This window comes from Astatotilapia calliptera, chromosome 1 (genome assembly GCF_900246225.1).
Source record: "Astatotilapia calliptera chromosome 1, fAstCal1.2, whole genome shotgun sequence".
NCBI lineage: Eukaryota > Metazoa > Chordata > Actinopteri > Cichliformes > Cichlidae > Astatotilapia > Astatotilapia calliptera.
Genome location: NC_039302.1, coordinates 1,270,718 through 1,294,742, shown reverse-complemented (window position 1 = coordinate 1,294,742; position 24,025 = coordinate 1,270,718). Strand labels below are relative to the sequence as shown.

At 41.4% G+C, this 24,025-nt stretch overlaps 2 protein-coding genes across 3 annotated transcripts; one reads left to right on the top strand and one right to left on the bottom strand.

The window, feature by feature from the left end:
• Window positions 1-1,987: 1,987 nt before the first annotated feature.
• On the bottom strand, window positions 1,988-17,087 carry plekho2 (pleckstrin homology domain containing, family O member 2). Its single transcript, XM_026185562.1, has 7 exons — window positions 16,572-17,087; window positions 10,184-10,333; window positions 9,836-9,958; window positions 7,270-7,374; window positions 7,069-7,167; window positions 3,663-3,935; window positions 1,988-3,555 (listed from the first exon to the last, which is right to left on the bottom strand). Exons 1-7 carry the CDS (start codon window positions 16,578-16,580, stop codon window positions 2,257-2,259), a joined length of 2,058 nt encoding a protein of 685 aa, XP_026041347.1. The 5' UTR covers window positions 16,581-17,087; the 3' UTR covers window positions 1,988-2,256.
• Window positions 17,088-17,414: 327 nt separating this feature from the next.
• On the top strand, window positions 17,415-23,786 carry LOC113032627 (zinc finger protein 414). 2 transcript variants are annotated; one of them, XM_026185669.1, is made up of 7 exons: window positions 17,415-17,956; window positions 18,034-18,078; window positions 19,988-20,119; window positions 21,517-21,627; window positions 22,426-22,531; window positions 22,620-23,143; window positions 23,403-23,786. In XM_026185669.1, exons 3-7 carry the CDS (start codon window positions 20,071-20,073, stop codon window positions 23,570-23,572), a joined length of 960 nt encoding a protein of 319 aa, XP_026041454.1. In that variant the 5' UTR covers window positions 17,415-17,956; window positions 18,034-18,078; window positions 19,988-20,070; the 3' UTR covers window positions 23,573-23,786. The 2 variants fall into 2 exon arrangements, with proteins under 2 accessions (XP_026041454.1, XP_026041535.1); XM_026185750.1 differs by lacking the exon at window positions 18,034-18,078.
• Window positions 23,787-24,025: the final 239 nt, after the last annotated feature.

The following is a 24,025-nucleotide window of genomic DNA, read 5'->3' as shown; positions in this document are numbered from 1 at the left end:
TCGAAATTTAAAACGGATGTCCTCATATGTGGATCAGGTAAAAAAAGAAATCAGGTAATTCTTTGTTTTTACATTCATCAGGTCCCAATGAACCCAAATAGCAAAGAGAAATTAAAAATGCTGCCATGAAAGAGTTTGGGTCTTAGGAGGCTAAAGCATTGATTCATCGATACTTTGTTAGTCCTCACAGCTCAGGTGAACAGAACCTTCAAAGACCTGCTGTGTACCAACACTTCTCCTGGATTTGAAACATTGATCCGTCTAGAAGAGCTCACAACATAAGAGATGACTAAAGCCAGATGCTATGCTTCCAGTTTTTTTTTTACATAAATCCCTTTGGATAGCAAGAAAATTACCTTAAGAAACATTAAAGGTGTTAAGGCACACAGACAAATCTGTGCGTAGCAAGAGTTCACACACAAATCCATGATTTATCAATATTTTCGTACCTGAATTTGTTTGCACTGTAGAAACAAATGAAGAAGTACCATGTGTACAAACAAACACAAATGGCTGCCGAAGGACATTTAATGAAATGAATACTACTATAACTAAAGCTACTATTAATAGTATTAAGAATTGTTATCATTATTATTGTTATTATTATTGTTGTTGTTGCTTTCATGTAATATTAACAGTTTTACAAAGCACAACATGCTCAGTTACAATTAAATAAAAAAGTAAATCGTATGCAAAGAAAACAAAATACTAAATTGAAACATTTTTAATTGCAACATATTCCAGTATTTCTTTGATCTTTTTTTGTCTTTTATCAGTTTATCCTCCCTAAAATTATCTTATTGTTCATTTAAAAAAAAAGACTTCTATCACTTGCGGTCTAATTTTTTTGTTCGTTCATACAGTGAGTTTTGTCACGTGGAGCCGACAGACTTTCCAGCTGCTTATACTCTGTCGGGTCTTTTTACATCAGTTTCAAACTTTTTTTACTTGAGTCACAGTGAGTGTGTCTCTGCCTTAGCGGTGCAGGCTGCTGTCTCATGACATTACTGCATTTTCCACTTCACCTCCAGGTAAACTAATTTATTTATACAGGGAAATGGAGGAGTGGCTGTATGTTTTATGCATATTGCACACGGCAAGCATGAGCGTGCTGATTTAGAGTCTGATTGACTACCAAAAGTAAATCATTTATCAAACACGTGCAAGAACAAAATCAGCCAGTGCATTTGTTGCATAGGGTAAGACTGTTCCCACGCACATATTAGTAATGAGGGCCATTATTTTGTATCTACAAAAGAAAACACAGTAGTAAAAAAGTATACAGTAACACATTACTTTCCGCTGCAGAAAAACATCCATTAGAAATAATTCCACAAAAAGTTCCAAGTGCAGCAAAACCATCGACAATAACACAGTTTTGTCCATCAGACTATTCCAGCCATTCATTCAAACCCTCTTTAATACTGTTGCACACCACAGCGCATTTAAAAAGCATAACGCTCAAAAACCTTAAAAGCACTTTGAGGTGACTGTTGTTGTGATTTTCTATATACAGTACTGTGCAAAAGTGTTAGGCAGGTGTGAAAAACTGTTATAAAGAACGTTTTCAGAAATATAAATGCTTGTTTATTGAACCCAAATGTATTCTGCAGCAGGACAACAACCCCAAACACGCAGCCACAGTCATTAAGAACAAGTACTGGAAGTGATGCTCTGGCCCCCACAGAGCCCTGATCCCAACATCATTGAGTGTGTCTGGGATTACATGAAGAGACAGAAGGATGTGAGGAAGCCTGCATCCACAGATCTGTGGTTAACAACCGACCAGCCGAGTTCCTTCAAAAACTCTGCAAGTGTACCTAGAAGAATTGATGCTGTTTTGAAGGCAAAGGGTGGTCACACCAAATACTGACTAGATTTAGATTTCTCTTTTGTTCCTTCACTTCATTTTGTTGATTGGTGAAAATAAATGATAAACACTTCCATTTTTCAAAGCATTCTTTGTTTATAGCATTTTTTCCTCACCTGCCTAAAACCTTTGCACAGTACTGTAAATAAAGTTGAACTGAATTGAATCCAGTACAGTGTCCAGGTCAGGCCTGCACACCATGATCATACAGAGTGAATAAGCTCATCATAAACGACCATCTGTGATGATACAGAATACCACTGGTTCTTCACTTTTAGGCAAATTGTATTTAGTGGGGTCTTTTTACATTTTCCATGATGTGACTGCACTATCACTGTCTAGGTAAAGGGTTTATCAGTTGGTCAATTTCAGTCAGTGTGTGACGTTCACCAACTCTTCCTTTTGCTTCCGTTTGTTGCAAATTTCAGTTTCTTGACCTCCCTGAGGACGTGGTCTGCCTTCTTCAGCTTCTCCATGGCCTCAGCCAGCAAATCCCCCGGTACATCCTCCTCTTCACTTCCATGGTCCTGGGACACTTTGCTCAAGAGCTTGCTCGTCTTTTCCATCTCTAGAGCCACTTCAGTCTCAAGTTTAATGACATCATCACTAGAACCCCCAGCACTCACAGCTCCACCTCTGCTAGACTCTTTCATCTGATTACAGACATCAGATTCAGACAGCAAATTTCCAATTGAGGCTGACCTGCCCTTGGCTGAGGGCTTGAGAGGAGGGATGGGTTTTATGTTCTTAGAGCTAACCTGAGGCACTGTTGTGACCTGTGCTGGTCTTAAAATAACAGATACCTGAATGCTGTCCTCACTAGCATCCACCACATCCAAAGCAGAATGGCTTCCCCTGAGTGCAGCTGTCGCAGCTACCAATGTGTCTTGACTTCCAGAGCCTTCACTCTCATCATCTGAGTGCTGACCACTGTCTACAGATTTCTCATCTTGCTTTTTTTTCTCCCCGGACAAGTGATAAAGCAGTGGACTCAGGGTAAGGGTCTCAGTGGTTGAGTCATTCAAAGAGAGGACTTCACTCTCGGCCAGTGCGTCTTTTGAATCGACAGAATTGAGTGAGGCAGTATTGTCGGGTCCCTCTTTAGGATTACTCTTAGCCGAGGTGCTCTCTATCCGCTGTATGTCAGGCTCGGCACATTCATCAGGCTTTTTGTTGAATTTTGGATGGGAACTTGGACTCTTTCTCAGTGACTCTGTGGGTATTTGTTCCCCACAGTCAGATACCATCTTTGTGTTGCTGCTAACTGTTTCTTCTGTGCAGTGACTCTCGTGTTTATCATCTTTCACATCAGGTGACGTTTCTTTAGCAATCAGCTGCACTGCCTCATCTGTTTCCACGGCTCTTTCTATAGTCTCCTTCCTACTTTCATCTTCCTTCTCATTATCCTCATTACTAATCCCTTCAACCTGCTGGTCTGTCTCAGAGCCAGAATGGGAGGGCTTCTTCTCCTTGGATGGAGGCATAGGAGGGTGAGAGTGTGGCTTGGACTGTAAAGCATCAACATTACTCACAGAGCTGGGTTTACTGGGAGGCATTGGTGGTGGAGCTGCCTTTTTACTGGCATCAGAACTTGTTTCAGAAATCTTCTCATGTTTTGCCTCTTCTGTAGTTTCTTCAACAGGTGAAGTAGAGGGTTTTGCTTCTTTCGATGGGGGCATTGGTACCTTCAAATAATATAGCAATTATAGCAAGGCCATGATATCCAAACACAAAGACATGCACAAATGTTACAACATTTCACAATTACAATTTTTAGAAAAATTTGACATACCTTTTTCTCTGAACCATCATTCTTTTGAGGTTCATCTTCATGTGCTATGCTGGGTTTAGCCTCCTTGATAGGCGGCATTGGAGGTTTGATGACCTTTTTTTGGGGACTGACGTCTGGATCTGGCTGAGCTTCCTCCTCGGTAATTGACACCAACTGTTTCTCTTTGGAGGTCTCACTGCCATCAACATTGGCATAATGTGCTCCATTAGGCATTACGGCATCTTCAAGATCAAGATCCAAGCGCAGGATTCCATCAGATGACACATCAGCTACCTAGAAGAAAAATATACGATTAAATGACACAGAGCACACGGACAGGAAAGAACTGAGTAGAGTTCACCTAAGGGTGAAGCTCAGGAAATTTAAGGAACCTACGGGAACAAGATCAAGGCCAAACTAGAATACCAAGGATTTGTGGAGTAGTGCAAATTAAATCAGTAGGTTCAAGGTGAGAGACAAGCAGTGGGCAAATAAGCTAAAAGTTTCCTTATGATAATCTGTTTACAAGCCTCTGCTGCCTCCTCCATCACACACCCTTGCCTTCACAGACCATCACTACCCTCACTGGGTTTGCTATTCTCCTTTCACCCCATGTGAACTCTGTGAATTAGACTCCACCCCCTTATCTGATAAACAGTCCCTGCTTGATCGTGATAGCTGACACAGCGGTATTCTAGGGACCTGTACTGCTAGCCAACACGTTTAGAACCTGAGTGTCAAACAGGAGAATATACCAGTGTTTCAGATAACATTCACCTCATGGAGGAAGCTGTACTGCAGAATGTTGCTCAATTTGAGAACTATTTGCCGTATCGTACGATATCATCCACATACATAAACTAAGATTTACAAATGTGTACAGTGATTTGTGTCTAACTTTAATCATTTTGGGGGCAGATTTCAGCACTCTTTCTTGTGCCTTCTTGTCAGAATGGTCTCCACTACACAATAATAAACAGAAGTCAGCACAGCTGCACCAAAACCATGCTGCGTCAACCTCATTATTAAAACAAAACAAACAAACAAACAAAAACAGCTGTTGATGGCCTCATGAGATATGCAGACCAACACTGTGAGTTGATGATGCAATCATCTTCATGATGCAGAGACCTTACTTTCATGTAGAATAGAATAGAAAAAAGTAGAAAAGCCCACAAACAAACAACAACTGAATGCTGCAGTAAAGGCCTGCAGAGCGTTAAAAAGGAGGAAACCAGCATCTGGTGATGTCCACGAGTTTAAGACTTCAGGCTGTCATTGCCAGCAAAGGGTTTTCAGCCAAGTATGAGAAATGAACATTTTATTTTCAGTTAGCTAATTTTTCCAATTACCTTTGAGCCCCTGAAATGAATAGGTTGTCTTAAAAATGCTTTAGTTCTTCACATTTTGATGCAATCTTTTTGTTTAACCTGCTGAGTTAAAGTTGGAAGTCTGAACTTCAATTGTATTTCTTTCACTTAAAATTCATTGTGGTAAAAAATGTCTTAGCCTTTTTAATTATTATTGTAATGAGGGCATAAATCAGAGGCAAGCTTTAGGAAAAGCAGTACACTAATTATTTTTTGACTCAGTCTTGTAGACATCCAGAGTTTCAGGAAACAAATTCATCAATACGTCATCAATGCCAGTCAAGTAACAAAATTGTAGGCCAACAAACTGACCTTATTTATTTATTTTCACTTTTTTAGTTCACAGATCGAGATTCAACCCAGAACCAGGAAATGGAGAGGATTATGGGTTATGGGCCTGGATCCGTTTATAGTGGCTTATTTTGTTCTGGGATGATCTGTTAAAAAACATCATCCTTCCAAAACTGTCCTGAAATATGTCAAATCTAGATGATCAGTTTACAAACAGCTCTATAAAAGCCAAGGCACTTGTGACATATTTGCCTTTTTCTGAGGAAACCTTACATTCAAGAAACTTTTTTTTAGTTAAATGTGAAACAGCAACTATCAGTGAAGACTGACATCAGATCAAATCATCAATACTCACACTGGGAACATTAAAGTTTTTCTGATCTCAAACATTTAATTTAATAATGGCAGAAACAATTGAATTCTTTATTATTGGAATTATAGAAAAAATGAAATGTTCATAAATAAGTGCAGAAAAACCTTTTATTGAATAAATCTGAGCAGAGGGTGGATCCACCTCTTGTCTGTTGCTCTCACAGGTCCATCAGCAAACTGTCTAATCTGTTCCTTCACACCTTTTCTCTTATATACATTATGTACATTTTGAATAAATACATTCAAAATGAATGTAAAATTAGGATTCAGCTTCATCTAATGAAAGTTCAAGCTGGCTGCATGATGATCGTGGATATAATAAAATGATACGTATTATGTCAGACTCATTCTGTCTGTGATGATGACAAAGTTGCCCAAGCTGATTAAAATGACTCTTTTTATATCGTGGTAAGCACTGAAACTTGTTCATATTCCTTAGATCACATGACCTTAAAACTCACTTTTTGTTTACATGTTGCCATGGTGAATGATAATCACACCTAACTCATGCTTAACATCCTCGGAGCTAATTGAACTTGCTCTGATTGGCTGTTTTGGAACAGGAAACTCGGTGTTTTGCCAATGTCAGAGTTAATTAACTCAGAACATGCTTACAGAAACAGGAGCCTGCTTTTCTACCCCACCATGTAAGCCTCAGTAATTTCCATCCACTATCTGCGCTTCCTGTGATATGCAATGCAACCTGCCAGTTCTTCAGTGACATTCGGTAGAGTCATTTCCTTTCTTGCATAAGTACTGTGCCTTGTTGGAGATTGTTGGAGTCGCTCCTTTTTAGGTACTAAATTATTATCAGAGGGTGATACGTTGCTCTTACTCTCAGACATGGCTGGGCTTGTGTTATTGTTGCACAAGCAATGACATTGTGACAATATAAGTAAAATTGATATTGTGAAAAATTTATAACAATATTATCACAGGCATTATTATATGGCACAGCTGCAGTCAAAGCCCCTTACTACCATAAATGGTCAATATGATATCAAATTTAAATAATATAAATCTATCTAAAACCACAGTGACTCACTATTCTAACTCACTGCGGTTGGCAGCTTATTTTTAATGTACTGGGCCCAAACAAATAGCCTTTCTATTAGAATATAGCATCCAGTGGCATACAGCATGGACATTTTTGATTTTAAATAACAGGTAAATCCTGGCGTTACTAATCACATTCATTCTGGCTCTGCATCTTAACACAACACAACCTTAGTAATGTAGTTACGTTGATTAGTTACGATGTGGGTTTCATGTCAGTTAATACAAATCAATCAAAGACCCAGGTAACCACGGAAGCAAAGTTTGTATTAAGAGCAAATTAAAACAAAAGACACGTTACAACAATACTACAAGCACTATTTCAATTTGACACGCACCTCTTTCATGTGTATCCTGGTCGGTGGACGCCGGTTGCGGTTCCCTTTGGGTCTTGTTCGAGTAACGTGCTCTAAGTTGCTGCTTTGATCAATCTTCACCTGTGAAAATAAGAAATAATTTGAGTTTTAAAACTACATGCTTATTAAAACCGAGACAAAGACAAGATTTAAGATAAATTTATGGCTCTATCGCATGTTTACCTCATCAAAAATTTTATTCTTTGCTCGATTAATGCCATCACTGAGGGCTTTAATCCAAGCCTCCTTGTCCTCCACTGTCTGAGCCTGGAATTTAACATCATGGACCTGTGAATGAATGAAGCAGACAATAGTCAACTCAAACTAAGGTAGATAATCAAACTGCGACACAATAACAGGAGTATTGACAGTTTTTTCTTCTATTTTTAAAAACTGTGCTCATTATTGTGTTTTTTTTAAGAATAAGAAATAATCTATTTAGGCCACAGGCCCTTACGTAGGAATTCTGGTTGTGCTTACTGACCATGAACCGATTTTATGTGGTACACGGCGCTCAAAAATCTGTCAAAAAATGTTTTAGTACGACTTTGCTAAGCTACGAAGCCGCACTGCTTGATGGATTGTTGGAGCATTACGTCAGGAGCCTCACGGAGGCATCTGGGTCCAAAACTCCGTCAGTTTCTGTCTAAAAACTGAATTCTTTCATCTTTAATAAAATGATCAGCGTTGCTGCTTTACCAGGTGTAACTATTAAGTTTAACATCCAGGCATCCATGAAAACAGAATTTATTCAATTTAATGGAGTTAGAAGTTAACAGGAAGTTAGCTCGCTAGTTTCCATCTAAGCACGATATAGCACGTTCTGACTGAGAGATTTATGAAAGAATTCAAACGTACAGCTCTGCTATCACTTCCAACATAAATGAAGACAGAAAACTAAACAGCAGTGACGTTTGTAGGGTTACTGAAGTTGGGCTAGCTGGTATATAATGATGTGCTACGTGACCGCTAGCGACACAGCTATGTTAGCATAACATAAACACAGTGAAGCTGGAGGATGAACGCTAACTTTTTTTCCACTCGATAAAAGTTAACGTGAGGGATTCTGGTGGTCAGGGACAAATGCAATCACATGGCAGGATGCTGTAAACGGACCAAACTTCAGTCAGGAGAACAACTGAGATAATCCATCCACAATACGAGGTTAGTCATTAATATACTGCAACAACATGGGAACAGAGCAGCTGCCAGAGAATTCAACATTAATGAATCAATGTTACAGAAGTGGAGGAAGCAAGAAGAATGACTGAGTAAAGTTTGACTTATCAATTTATCTGTTTCGCTTAATGCGCCTTATAATCCGGTGCGCCTTGTCATCCGAAAAATACGGTAGGTTTAATAAACATGTGCAGATCAGGAAAAGAACTCTAACTTCTCTAACTCCCAAAGGTTTTATTAGAAAATAGGAAATTTCCTGTAGGGAGTATGACTGTTGATGCTCGTCCCGTGACACTATGTCTGAGAACTGTGAAACACCAAAAACTACCTGCAGCCTCAACTGTCATTCCTCTCGTCTGCCGGCTACCTTGATTTTCAGCCGCTTATCACATTTGCCAGCGTCTAAGCAGTCCTTGATATCATTTTCCTGTCATATTCCTTCATCATTTATCAAATCAGCCTTTGGAGAACTGGATGCAGCTTCCACCATATCATTCTGAGCCATTTGTGACAGCTCTGGTAACCGTGACCCGCTGTTCATTCGCATCACTGGCTGCAGGCTATCCGGTTGTTCAGTCTGACGTCACTAGCCGTGTCTGGGCCTAAACTCCGCTGCAGGTCCATATATCAAACGATCACTGTGGCATTACTGAGAGTTGAAAAACTGTCTAAAGTCTTTCATCTTTAATAAAATGATCAGCGTTCTGCTCTACCAGGTGTAACAATTGAGTTTAACATCCAGGCATCCATGAAAACGGAATTTATGACATTTAACGGAGTTAGAAGTTAGCAGGGAGTTAGCTCGCTAGCTTCTATCTAAATACAATATAGCATGTCCTGACTGCGGGGTTTTGGAAACAAATTAAAACGTACAGCTCTGTTATCACTTCCAACATAAATGAAGACAGAAAACTAAACAGCAGTGACGTTTGTAGGGTTACTGAAGTTGGGCTAGCTGGTATATAATGATGTGCTACGTGACCGCTAGCGACACAGCTATGTTAGCATAATATAAACAAGCTAACTTTTTTTTCCACTGGATAAAAGTTAACGTGAGTGTTCTCGGTGGTCAGGAACAAATGTAATCGCATGGCAGGATGCTGTAAAAGGACCAAACTTCAGCCAGGAGAACAACTGAGATAATCCATCCACAATACGAGGTTAGTCATTCATACTGTATACTGCTGCATGGGCTGGGCTGTAGTTACATCCTAAGGTTTTAAAAACTGAGCTTAAATAAATGATTAGCGGTAATAAAAGCCGAGGGAGGTCAACAGTGATCACTGACTGTTTTAGGAGCTTTTTGAGATTAAATAGAAGAAAATACAAAACATTAAACATGTTAACAACACAAAAGCCATATTAAACGCAGACTACTTTAGACCCGGAAGTAGGATTCGTCACGTCATCACTGAACAACCGGATTGCTCACCAGCATCACTGCAACCAGCACCACTAATCTGAGCCTGCTGCTTACCTGCACCACGATCTACAACGTGTTCTTTGTGCAGGCAGGACAAATGTTTGTGACAGGGACAGAAAGAGATAGAGAGACAGACTCTTCTCTCACCTTATTTGTGGACTTTGCCGATCGTATGAGTATAAGTCTTTGCTTCTTCGTGAAGGGGCTCTTTAATTCATGACATTTGTCATAGTTTTCCAGGTCAAGCCTCTCCAAGCAGTTCTGTAGGTCCTGCAACACAAATGACTGATATTTGAAAATTTGTGTGTATAATTTAAGGATAAAGCCAACATCATTTTAGCTTATTATCTTATCAACAAGCAAGAGAGAAATTAGACCATCTACTTGATTATCTGATGTTAAATAAAAGTTAACAGCTGCAAGACTACAAGAATTAAATGGCAATATTGATATAAGTTCATATTCTCACACCCGATGTATTGAAACTTTATATACCTCATTTTCATACACCACAATCTCTGTCTTCTCCACCTGGATGTAGCGGTCTTTATAGCTTGCCAGCAGTCTGCCATAGCCCTTCTTCAACCAGCCAGCCTTACTCAGGAACTTAGGCTCTTTCTGGAGGGCTGGGTCCTCTTTTGCACCCTGTATTGATACAGAGGAAGGAAGTCACACTCAGTACACACCAGCATACTTGCAGGATGCAGACAATTATATTCACTTTCATTTTATCACTGCTCTAAATGACGGTCGTACAATATACCTGTACAGGAAAAGAACAGAGGTGTTGATTCTCTTCTGCACATTTTCACCAACGTGGAATCCAAATTTATGAGCAACTAAAGTGATTTATTAGCATGAGCACATATTAAAGGTTATATCAAGTAGTGTTACTGTCATTTGTCACCCACAGCCCACAGAAACTGTCAAGATACTGAAGCCTGGATGTGTCAATGTGATAAAAGTGCTGTTTTTCCTGGAGTTTTGTAGAGTCCTCATTTTCCTCTGCGTCGTCGATTCTGTCACTAGTTAGTAAACATAAACTAATATGTCTATCAGCTGCAACCAACCAATCACATGGCATCACGTTCAATGACAGAAGATGGCTCTAAACATGTTTTTAAAACTTTATGTACTTATTTCTTAAATCCAACTTTTGCATCTATGTCGGTTTTTGAGAGCAGGGCTCTCCTCATATATCAGCACCTATGTGGTGACATCGTCTGAGTGGCAACAACTACCATCCAGGAGAATACTGCGGCAGCTTTCTGGATGGGCTCCTACAAGTGACGTCACAAAGGACACTCCAGTCATTATTAGAGGCACAAGAGTCGTCAAACAACAGTGTGCAGTGCACCGAATTTGGATTGTTCCAGGCAACTGAGTCATACCACTGAGGATATCACCCTCACCAAGGAGGTTTTGTTTTTGGTAGCATTTGTATGTCATTCTGAATGTTAACAGGATCGCTTTGACCTCTCCTGATAATAATGTTATATAGAGCTATATAAAAAATGTGTTTGTATGGACATTTGGGAAATGACACTGGAAAATGGGAATCTAAATATCACATTATAGTTTGCATCCAATATCATATTTGACCTCTGACCTCACTTTTACATTTCACATCTGCCTTTCTCTCAAGTTGATACAGATGTATAACAGATTGTGAGAGCAGCTGAGAAGATCATTGGAGCCTCTCTTCCCCCCACCACAGACACCTGGAGCACCCGCTGCATCCACAAAACCTCACTGTCAGACTGCGAAACAGTTTCTTTCCCAAGCCGTCAGACTCCTGAACACTCGGTGACTGGACTGACACACACACACCTTTATACACAAAGTGACTTTTTGCACAATGCTCAGTCTTTTGCACATTTCTATTGCACTGCTGTGCCTGCACTGTCTTGTGTCTGTATCATTCTGTTCTGTTGGCTGTTGCACTGTCTTTGTTTTGGTTTTTTGCAACTTTTGCACATTGCACTTTGCGTGTTGTTTGTCTGTTATATGTCATTTGTAGCACCAAGCTCTTGGAGGAATGTTGTCTCGTTTCACTGTGTACTGGACAGTTCTTAAGAACAAACCTTTGGTTTCAAGTGAGACTGCTTGCAGACGTGCAGACCTTTAACATCTGCTGTCAGGTGTCTTCCTATACAGACTGCTGAGACAATACTAGCGCTAAAAACTGTGTAATCTCCAGTGTGAGGAAGAAACTATGGGTCATTATGTGATATTTAAGTCAAAGTCAGACTCAACTTAGACATAGATTGGTTGAGTTGTAGATAAGTAGATGGCTGATTTGACCACAGACTGTGGTGAAATTAGCAACTACTGCAAACTCAAAAATAAAACCTGCTGGTGTATGTAAGGTGAAATACCTCAACGCTGCTGTCACTTTGCTGTTAACTTCCTCTGTGCATGGTTTTTTCTGGCTTTAAAAACCTGTGTGCTGTTGCTCATGCTTTGGGTATTACACAGCAACACGGCACAGAATTCAGTGGATCAGCTGTGGTCTGGCACACCGTGCAGCTTTCTAAGTCGGAAATGATATCCAACCTATCCATTCCTATTCAATCCCATGTTGAAAATGCCAATATTTTTGAATGTGGAGCCTTGTGATAAATCTGATCCTAGTTTTTAAGCCAATTTTTAAGGTGCTTCTGAATGTAGAGTGCAGGTAGATGACATTCAATGTTTAAACTTTGAGCAATAATGTTTAACCCTCCTGCCATCCTTTAAAAAACTCACACCCATCACCCTAGGGACCATTCTCAGCCACGCCATAAAAAGACCATATATCCATATTTTATTCCACTTTAAATTAGCCAACCTTGTAAAACTACTTCTCCCTGAAATATTCATGTAAAGTTTTAATTATATTTTCGTTGTTTTAACCCTTCAAATCCCAGTGTTATTACATGAGCGCCCTGTGTTATAAGCCCCAAAAACCAAAAAACGAAACTAAATATTTCCACAAAAAACCAGTTGAAGTAATATGTGATTGTCATTATAAGTAGGCCTTTAGATGGACCAAAGATTGGCACCAACATACATTTTGACCTGCCATTATTTTTTTTGCATTTTTTTTGCAATTTAAAAATTAAAACTTCAAGGCCCTGAGTCTTCATTGACATCCAAGAAAAGAAGAAAAAATAAAATCATATGATGATAATTTGGGGTTGAAAAATAGCATTTATAATGGAAGTCAATGGGCAGAAAATGGTCCCCAGGGTGATGGGTGTGGGGATTTCTGCTGCTCAGCCATTTTAGGCTGATTTAAGGAATTCACACTGGAATATTAACATTGACAGGTAAAAACTATCCTGTGGCAAGTTTGGTTATATTCCACTGAACACAGTGGAAATGGCAGCCATTTAACACATAGCAGTGGCACAAAAAGGTCCCAAGAAGGCAGGAAGGTTAAATACTGCTGAGCAACATTTTGTTCATGGAAATGTTTGGTCAGTTTAAACCGTGATCCTCTTCCAACTGCAAATAATCTAAGATTTCTTATTATGGGTTAGGCTAAGTGGGAGCACTCTTAAGCACTTTTACTGTAACTCAGAGTATCTCTTATCTTAGTGAAGAGCACCGCAGCAGCAAATGAAGGGTAAAAGGGCAAAACTGAAAAGCTAGCTTTCAAAATAAAGTGATAGCACAACTAGAATAGTCATTGGTGCTCCTGGATGGAATTACTGTGTAGGGCTGATCAAACCCTTGGAACACAGAAAGGTTTCCATTACTCAAGCCTGAGCCGACTGCTGCAGCTCTGCACTATGATATCAGATGGTAAGTTACAAAGTTCCAATTTTGGACTTAGACAGGAAGTCAGACGCGAAACAATGTTTTACCTAAAACTGCCCACACATGCTTGTGATCTATTACCTCTCCTATCTGTGGTGTTGTGGTTGCTGCAAAAATGGATCAACACCTACCTACCATCGCTCTGTTAAAAAAACATGCAGGGATAAATTATAGTACAGTTACAAAGTGACAAGATACTAAGCAAAGGTATCTCATGCAAGTTGGGTCTTAGAAGAGGATTAGAAAACAGAGTAGGTGCTTTTGTGGAAGTGGTACTTTAAGTTTAGGGTGTATCTGGCATTCATTCCCAGTTTAAGTCTCAGCGTAACTCACACTTTAACCCCCGACAGGCTGGAAGAAGACAGCAGGGTTAAGTGGGGGGGTTTTTTTGTTTGGTTTTTTTTTTGGAGAGGGGGGGGGGGGGTCAGAACATATTGTTAGCAAGTCAATTAGCCAGTCAGTACGAGTACCTACCACATGTCTGAAGTTTAAAAAGGTGCAGCTTCACTGTTTAAGCCTTAGTAGGTTCCACACACAACTGTAGAGTGAATAACACTATCAGTGTTATCAGAAATCAGTGTAGCACTATTATTCAATAAGTCAACTTATTGTATAAAATTGCAGTCCATTCTAGATTTAAACCTAATTTATAGGCCTACATATATATATATATATAACATATATATATATGTGTACATATAACACCACAGACCACAGTGGTGTCCTAAAGTTTTGATAGCAACTGACCTCACAAAAATTTCCACTTTGTGGTCCTTACTCTTTAGTCAGTGTTTGCAAAGCAGCATCTCTCTTTATTTCTAGTGAAAACTGAGTCAACTTTCTATGGTAAAGAGCCACAAAACTCTGCAGAACAGCTCATATTCTGTAGGCCAAAGAAGTAAAAGATGATGGGGACAACACATTTTTTAGAACACTCTTGCAGCCGTGACACATAGCACATTAACACCCACAGTCTTGTGTTCATAATAAAGTGTCATGCTATATTAGTGCACACAGTTCTTCATTATGAATTCCCAAATGTAAATAGTAAAAAAAAAATGTACTGCTTCTCATTAGCATTACAAATGTATTTTTCATATTGAATACAGGGGATGAAAACTACTGTAATGCACTCTGGACTCACTGTTCTCCAAACAAAGATTAGCGCAACCAAAAGCACCAGTCCAACACCTCCTGTTATAGCATTTATCTGCCAGTACACTGGCTGTGTTTATGACTGTTAATGACTTACATATCATTGAGACTCATAGTTATGAATCGGGCCTCTTTTTTGTATGCATCAGTGTCGGCTAGCTGCCACTCGTAGTATTAAATATTCCTTACATTTTATTACAATTAAACTTACACAATATGAGATCCTTGATGTCCTGGTATGTTTTGTGCTGGTGTTTTAAAAGAGGTTTATGCCCTTCTTGATATGGAAACAGCATATTGTCCATTGCTTACTATGAAAGGTGGACCCAAAGTATGATGGTGTGCAGACATTCATCCATTGTAGGGAAGAAAGCTTGACTGTGATGATGAGAGAGAGCTGTTTTCTGCCCGACAACAATGTGAGTTTCTTTTCTTTTCTCTGACGAGGTCAGAGAGGAATGGAGAGTGTAGATGACTCAGAGCCAAGGCGATTGGTCATCACAGAAGGGCTGTGACGCTTTCTGGGTGCAAGTTTAAGAAAATAGGTGAGCAGGGAAGTGCAAATTAAAAATACAGAAACACAGTCACATGGTGGGACTCTCCAGGCATAAACATGCCCATGTACTCGTTTCAGTTCTGCTTTACATGCAGATCACAGAGTGACCCGCTGATGAGCTAGAGACAACCTTTAGTGAAGCTAGCCCACACAGTGAAAATGTAGGACTCAAATCTTACTGATCTCTGACACATTCTTAAATCTTCCAGCAGTTCTACTTCAGGCAGTTTTTATGGCGTCTTCCTCAGTGAACCCGAGCCAAGCTGGATGTGACGATCGCCACAGAGTCACACTGATGTTTTCAAATGCATTAACTGATTTCACCATCAGCACTGCAAATTCCAGACTGAACAGATTGCAAAAGAGAGGCTGCTGCTTTAATCGTGACACTGTAGACTGAAGGTAGAGAGCAGCTAACAAACAGCATACTTTTGATGAATCCCACTCAAAGGGCGTGGCACCACATGCATTAAGTGTGCACAACAAGTTCCTTACATACAGTAGTTGACATAGTATGTGTCTTTCTGACTTCCCTATTCTGGTAAACTGGCTTCCTCAAAATGCCCAAATGTAACTGAGGTATGCAGGTCATATATAGAATACTGTGACTTGGGTAACTGTGATGTTTTTGAATGAAAAGCGTCAAGTTTTCAGCAGATGACCAGACTATCTGATCCTGAGACTGCGGCCGCAGGTTGTCATAAATCATAACGTACTAAGATAAGAGAGGCCCTCACTAACGCAGCCTTAAAACTCAGAGAACAACTGCCGAACGTACACTTCAGCTACTTTCTTCCGTTTGATTCTATTCTGCCTTTTTATCCTGTTTGTGTAGCCGTGCGAGGCTCGGCATGTCCTGCTGCTGTCCTGCCAGAACCAACCAGGCAGCCAGTGATGAACCGCTAATCGCGTTTACCAGAGTTTCTCTCTGAAAGGCTCCACATTTTCTCTCTGCGCTCTTTCATTAACGCGGTCAGTTTGTGGGTGGAATTAGCCGCCCTGCCCTGGCTGTGGTCCTTCCACCCTGACTCTGCTGGAAGGAGCAGATTCCGTGGATCGGTGACGTGGAGACAGGTGAACAGGTGTTTCCAGCCCCAGAACGTTTTCACTGCAGTTGACTGAAGCAGGCAAGCCCGTCTGCTGGAAACGTCACCTAACAACTTGTTGCTTCGCATGACTCTCCCATGAAAAGTGCTCCAGCTTCACTCTTTGGGCCTCAGAAGCTGATCGCGCCTTTGCAAAGTACATTATTCTAACGTCACGGGGTGCTTTGATTCAACGCTTCTGTCAAAAGTGGTGAAACTGTCACAAAACAAAAGCACAACAAGGGCAGGCAGCACACGCAGTAAGACTCAAGGGACTACTCACATCTTCCATGATAAAGACTGGGCTCCGTTATGTGGCTGCTGACTAGCCCAGAATCACTCGACGTCGCCCTTTCTCACCAAAAACGCTTGAGTTGTCGCCTGCGGGCCGGCAGCTGACACATTTCCAGCGCACACGTTAATGAGCAAAAATAAGGAAATAGTCCGTTTATGACAAGGAGGGTCGGCCCGTTTTCCTTTTTTTCTGACAGAAAAAGTTCGAAGAAAAAAAAAGTAGTTTCCGGTTGAAGTCCCTTTACACTCTTGAACTGAAAAATCTGCAAGGAGGAGCAACGCGAGCAGTGTGTGCGCGTGCAGCAGCCACGCATCCTCGCAGCACGCTTGCGTTAAAGTGGACATCTGCGTCTGCGGCCCCGCGTCTGCGTCTGCAGCGGACCAACAAGACCCGCAGCTGCAGCTCCAGCATCCTTTGACAAGCACACTCACAGCTCGGCCATCACTCCGTGGATGAAACCGCAGGAAACTTTTCCACTGCCTGGCAGACAGCGGGAGGGGGAGGGGTTTGTTGTTTGTTTGTTTACTTTCTTTTCAAAGTCGTTGTACATAATAACTAACATCACAGTGCTGTGACCTAGCATGTTCGCTATAGTCACTACTTCATTCACTCAGCACTTCCTGGTAGGTGTGGCTGTTCCTGTTGGTTTGTGAGGTTATGTTTGAAATCTGTAGCACGCATCTTTCTAATCCGCAATCGAAGTGGTCGCACAAATTCTGAAATAGAATGAAAACAGACGGCGTATCACCCCAACAAAATATAAAGAAAGCAAAGGATTTAGTCATTTATTTAGTTATATTTATTTTAAAAGACATTTTAAGAGTTTTCAGGGAGCAATACCTCAAATGAGGCCAGTGTGGTAAAAAAAAGTTTTGATGCCAGCTACATCCTTGGAAAAGGTGTGTAATTCCAAAGACAGGGAAAAGAAAAGTCAGTCAATCATAGTGAATTGGCAACAGGTCAGTAAAAAGAACTGGTATAAAAATGCATATGAGTCACTCTGATAGAAATGTGTTAGCCCTGCAACAGACTGTTGAGACCTGCACAGCGTGTACACTTCCTCTTGCCCCATGGTAGCTGGGAAAGGCTGATAAGGATAAGTGAAAGAGAGTGGATATATTTTTATTTCTTCTAGAGTGTGGGGCGAGAGAAGAAGATTGGCAACGAGCTCTACAAGGCAACCCTAACCATGTTTAAAGAGTCTGGCAATCCCACAGGTAGAAGAAGAGGAAGCTCCAGAAACAGCATAATGTGACCTTGATTACACTGTTTTCAGTGCAATCAGAGAAGACTGAGCTAAAGACTGCCACAACAAGGACAACAACACTGCTGATGATGCTCATGGCCAGAGGAACTCACACCCAAGGTTGAAGGTACACACTTGCAGCTCACATACCCGGTAGCATACAGCCTTTGTTCACATTAGTTATGTCCTATCTTGAAAATTCAGGTGCCACACACTCAGTCGTTAAGGGAATTTCCAACTCCTCCAAAGGTTAGTGGCAACTATTTGTCAGGGTGTCAGGACACATGATGAGAGAAAGTTTCACTGTACCACTTACGATGGTGCAATGATGAACTGGGGAAAACTTTTAAAAAACAAAAACTTGAATAGAAGTGAAGTGAACTGCAAGTTGCTGGAGCAAGTACTGGGCTACCAGTCTGATCAAGCACCACTACAGCCATGGATCCAGATGGGGGACACAGCAGAGAGCAAGCTTGGAAGTTGACCTTCATATGTATCGATTCATATTTTTGTAAACAGTCATCACTTCCATTGAAAGAGAGGAAAGCTGCGGCTCTTCCTCCTTGGACCCTATTATTCCATTTGCTACAGTCAGATTTTCACTGCACAGCGTATGCTGTGTTGTTTAGCTTGTGTTTGGGAGTTTTGTCCTTGGAATGAACCAGTTTGTGTGTGAGTGTGTGGCTCGGATGTCGTTCTTGGAGAAGTTTCTCTGATAAACCTGCTATGTAAGGCATGACAGTGTTGTTCCGTTTGTCAGTCTGATGCTCCCTCGTTGGTGTCTGACCTTTACTGTGCATCTTCGCTGATTTGATGAAGGCCCAGTTGGGATAACATGTCTGTGTTCCTTTTCTTTCCCTGTGTGTGGTCTGTGTGTGTGGGCTTCCTTCAGTGTTGAGGTTTTCATTCTCCTTGATATGGACACAGACACAGCATTTTTTAGATGGATTATCGTGGAATGTAATTAATTTGTGGTTAAAAACTACGAGTGACGAGTGACTAGATCGTTGATAATGTAAAGGTGATGAAGAATATTTTACCTTTCATAAGAGAGGCAGAGATTAATAATAACTAATGCGTAAGTGCAGAATGGTGCACAAACACAGAGTGAGTAAAAAGGTGAGAGGAGAAGAAGCACTCAGTTCCTGATCCAGCACTAACTAAAGCCCTATGCTGGTTCCACAGAAGAGGGGCCTGAAAGCTCAATGCTTTGCCTCCCATTCTGCTTTTACAAACCCTTCAAGTAGGCCCCCAGTCTGAGAGTAAAGGCTCTATTGGGGTGATACAGTTCTATAACGTTGTTAAGATAAGATGGGGCCTGATTACCAAAGGTATTTTACTTAAGGAGCAGGATATTGAATTCAATTCTGTATTCAACAGGGAGCCAGTGAAGGGAAGCCAAGATAGGAGAAATATGCTTGGGGAGGGAAACAGATTAACTACAGATACTGATACTGTGACAGCCTTCGAATTTGAAGTTCCCAACACCCCCTCAATTAAAGAGAGCCTAGGAAATCTGATTTAAAAAGTCACATTTTTATTTTTTATCAACAACAACAAATACAATTAAGGGGAAATAATCCTATGTAATGCTGTAAACAGCAGGTCTGTTCAATAGTTTAGTTCCAAAGGGTCACTTCCCTGTTCATTTGTTCCCCTTTTGGCAACAAGGGAACAGCCAACGAGTAGTCCCTCTTCCTCTGCACAGCAGCTCCTCCCAGTACTGCTTCCTGATCCACTCTGTGGTACAGAAACAAACAAAGACTGGTACTTTGCTTTTAAACAAACTGCATCACAGACATCCCAGCTGATACCAACTATGGATATCACTCTCAAAAACAGATTTAAATGGTGCTTTATTGGCATGACAGTTTATAAAAACTATAGTTACAATCTGTGAATGCTCAAACTACTAACTTGGTTTGTTATAATTGCCACTGAAAGATGGTGAAAGCTGTAATCTAAGGCTAAGGCTACATCTTTGCAGTGTTGTGATTGCAGACATTCCCAGCTCTCTGTGAACAGCGCTAATCGGTGGTCATGAGAAACTTTCTTGACGCATGCTCGTCATCCAAGTTAATCCCTGTAAATCCCAAAAAGCTGATTGGGAGAAAGTCACTTCTTCAGCGCTTCTTTGTAACTGTTGATTGGTTCACAGTCCACACCACACGGTGGCGGTAATTCACTGTGTGGTTTCTTGCCAAACACCAATAAACGCGAAGAAGAAGGAGCAGGAGCAGCATGTCTGCAGACAGTGTCCCCGCACAGACGTCTGAATATGCAAACGGAGGTTAGTAATGAAGTCATTCTGAAAGATACCTATAGTTTCGGTTTGGTTCCGTTTTTTAATGATATCTGTACGCACGTATGTGACGTATTTCCTCTGCTGTTTCTCAAAGTGGTCGCCATATTGCGGGGCGGGGGGGGCAGCGGTCTGTATACAGAGGAAACCGTCACAAGTTCCAAAATCCAGCGATTTCTAAGCGTTTCGTGTGGTTTGCTTTGCTCTGTTGTCTTGTCCGTGTTTGACTGACACATGCGGACCGATCATCTGCTGTCTGGCTGTGCTGCGCACCATTAATGCGCAGAAAACAAAGACTTCAATAATGTGATCGCAGATACAGACTGGCAGCTTTGCCCTGGTTGTTCAACTGAAAGCGTGAATGGCTGATTGAGGCAGGCTGTTAAAGGCGTTACACAAGAACCAGGCTGCTTCCAGTTTCCATTGACTTTGTGCTGCTGCTGTTTGGGTTGCTGTGATAACACAGCTGTTGTTACACGTGACTGAACTGTAAAGACGCCTGTGTGACAGCTCAGCGGTCTAAGGTGATGCTGACCCCTCACTATATCATGACTTAGTATTAGCTATGATGTTATTAAACGCTGAGAGCATTCAGAGTCGTAAGAGGGTTACGGGAACGGTCCAGTCAGCTGGGGGAGGGAAGCCCAGGCTGGACTATTAAAATGCAGCACTCAGTGTAACTACATATTGGGTCGAAGCAGCAAACAACAACTTGAATGGCGTGGAAGGTTGCAGTGTAGTGAACAATGGGCTTTCCAGGAAATACAATTAGAAATTAGGAAGTAGATTTCAAATTGAGCTTTACTTTCCCTGCAGTGTCCAGCTGCTTTCACACCCTCTGACCCAAATCCTCTCTCTCTGCGGGTTTAAGACACTGACCGACTTGTTGGGGTTTTTTTAATCGGACTCTTGCGAAAAGGCCTAAATAAAAAGTCAGTTTTGTAGTTACATGTGTGAAAATACTAACTTAACGTTGCTCAGAAGTTAATGAAATTTGGAGAGTTCAGTGTCAGTCTGGTGTCCTGGTCAGTGATGGAGACAGGCAGCATCGTCCCTGCAGCAGTTTTAGAGAAGGATTACTTAATCAAACATGTTTGTAAGGCTGGAAAAACATTGAGCTTCTCGCCTGTGAAACTTAGACCTGCTTCTTTCATTCAAACATCAACGGTAGTGTCAAAGTCTGGCATTTTATACTTTATAGGAATGCCTCACAAGCCATAGTCACGAGCAAGATGGCAAAACCACGTCTGTGTTCACTAACATTAGCCCGGCTAGCTAAGCAGCTCCAGACAAGTTACTAAATTCTTGATGTGATTTACATGATGTTGGGTTCCATGAATAGTTGTGTTTGTGTCAGCTTTTAAAGTCGTCTTTGTCCATTTCAGGAAACAAGAGGATACCGTGTCCGCTGCACGCCTGTAAGAGAGTGTACCGCGACACAAGTGCTCTGGAGAGCCACATCAAAGATCATGATATCCCGGCTCAGTCTCTACCTGGTGAGGTCCTGCACTCCAACTGTGGACATAAACAAATAAGGTTGCGGCTGGAAATAAACCAGTATTGAAGCGCATAATAAAAGCAAACATGGTTTATTTCTATCAGTCTCCAGTCCTGAACAGTGCTTTCCATCAAAACATGTTTTTGTGTTCATGATATGAAACTTGGTATAATTTCTTTAGACAGTGTGACTGCGTTGTTTGCTGTAACACATGTGGCAGTGATGGCTGTGCTGTTGTCTGCTGTACTGCACTGGGACTCTTAAAGTAACTGGTCATCATTAATGGTTAACAGTCTGAGTTTTGCTGTTATTCACAGCTGTGGTTTTGTTCAGTGAGACTTTTCGCACCGTCTCCGTGTTTTTAGTCTATTTGTTATGTTGCTTTAGAATAAAGTGTAACCGAATCCTGAAAACACTCAAATGATGTTCAAGTGTGTGACGATGTTTTTCCTGTTCAGAAGTACACCACTGTCGTCCAAAGTTATTCCTCTAATAAATGATAGATACTCAAATGTTATTTGAACCATAGTGATAAAAAGAGCGTAGGAAATAAGCAGAAACTAACAACCGTGATGTTAGAAGAGAAGTAAGCTAGGAACCCATCAGATAACCTGCTGACTTATGGTTCTGCACATGTGTCGGGCAGAGGGGAGGGCTTTTCACCCAGTACCCTAATAGTATATTCTAAATGTCAGATTATAGCTGAATCCCAAAAATCTTGCCTTACAGTTTCTGCATGTTCCTGTGGACAACAAAGGTTGTATCAGATGACAAACACTATTTTTGATCTCCTTAGGTAAAGTGCTGCTGTGCTCTACTGTCGGCTGCGGTGGTTCTTTCTCCAACATGCAGAAACTGATGGAGCACATGAGGCATCATCACAAACCCAACATTTTCTTCCAGTGAGTTGGCCTGTGTTCTCCGGATGTGCTGATGTGCTGTCAGTGAGCTGTAGACATGTTTACAATCGTCTGGCTTCTCTTTCTGCAGGTGTGAAAGCTGTCGCACTAAGTTGCGCTCATACCGTGGCCTGCTGACTCACCTGCACACCTGTTCTAAAGTCACACGGAGTAAAACGAAGCCTGTTGAACAGACACCCCCTCAGCTTGCTGCTGTTACCAACCCAAAACCCACAGAGCAGCACCTCCCACGGCTGGAGTCGGTGTCTGCACCCCAGCAACTGCCGCCTCAAATCCCAAACCCAGATGGAGCCATCCGCCCTGCTGATCCTCAGGCACACTCCTCAGCCCCACCTCTGCTCAGTTCCCCTATCTTGCATCTCCAAGAAACCTCCCCTCTTCAAAACATTAATGAAGCTCGTACTTTGCCTAAGGAAAAAGCCCCTAACATGCCCCCATGTCTAAAGATGGATGGTCCAAAAGCAAGCGCTGACCCTCCTGAGTTCCAGGTTCAGCACCAGCCACAGACCAGGTCACCTGAGCCCATCCCTCCTGCTCCAGGATCAGCACCTCATTCTCCTCCTGGGTCATCGGCTATCTGGAAGAAGAGTCCAGGTGAGTTCGGGTTCACTGCAGACTAGCACCATGGGAACAGTTACTCAGCCCAGCGCAAGTGCAGCAGTAGTTAAATAAAGTAGTTTCCTGGTTGATCATTGTTTTTGAAAGGATGATTAAAAATGGTCGCAGATGAAACCCGTCACCTTTTGCAAAGCCTTAAATGTATCCTGTGACGTTAGCATGCTTTTGACTGCTTTTGTGTAAGTTTAATCAGTGAGCAAATCAAACACTCACAGTTATTTGTTTTGTGCATTAGGTTTGGCCTGCAGCAGACGCATCCTTTGGGAGCACACCAGGGGGCGCTATACATGTGTACAGTGTGGCCATGTAGTAACCAACCGCAAGGAAATGACCCTGCACATCAGCAGTAAACACGGCACCATCAAAGCTGTAGAAGATACAGGGAGCTCTGCTACTAACACTTAGTGTGGCAACTCTAGTTGTCTGTATGTGTCGAGGTTTTAGCCAAATTCTGAGTGCTGGCTGTGCACAGCAGGGTTGACTCAGAGCAAAACACCCGCAGGAGTTATGTGCATGTATCTGCTTGGGTAATGATGCTAAGAAAATTGTATATTACTGTTTCTGTAGAGCATCTAACATCTTCACCTCTTGAATAAAAGGTTCAGACGTTTTTGTGAAAGTTTTTGTTTAAATATCTGACTTTTGGGTCACTCCAGTACAAACAAGAAGACCACAGAGAAGATTGAAGGAGGACATGCAGAGGTTTGGCGTGGCATGAGATGAAGGCAGATGTGACCAACTCTAAAGAAAAGCTGAAAGATGAAGAGGAGTGCAATAGTTTTAGATCACTAAACCCTGTTCAGTGAATGAACAGTGAGTTAACTTAAGTAGTTACTTCCTCCAAAACATCACCTTGTC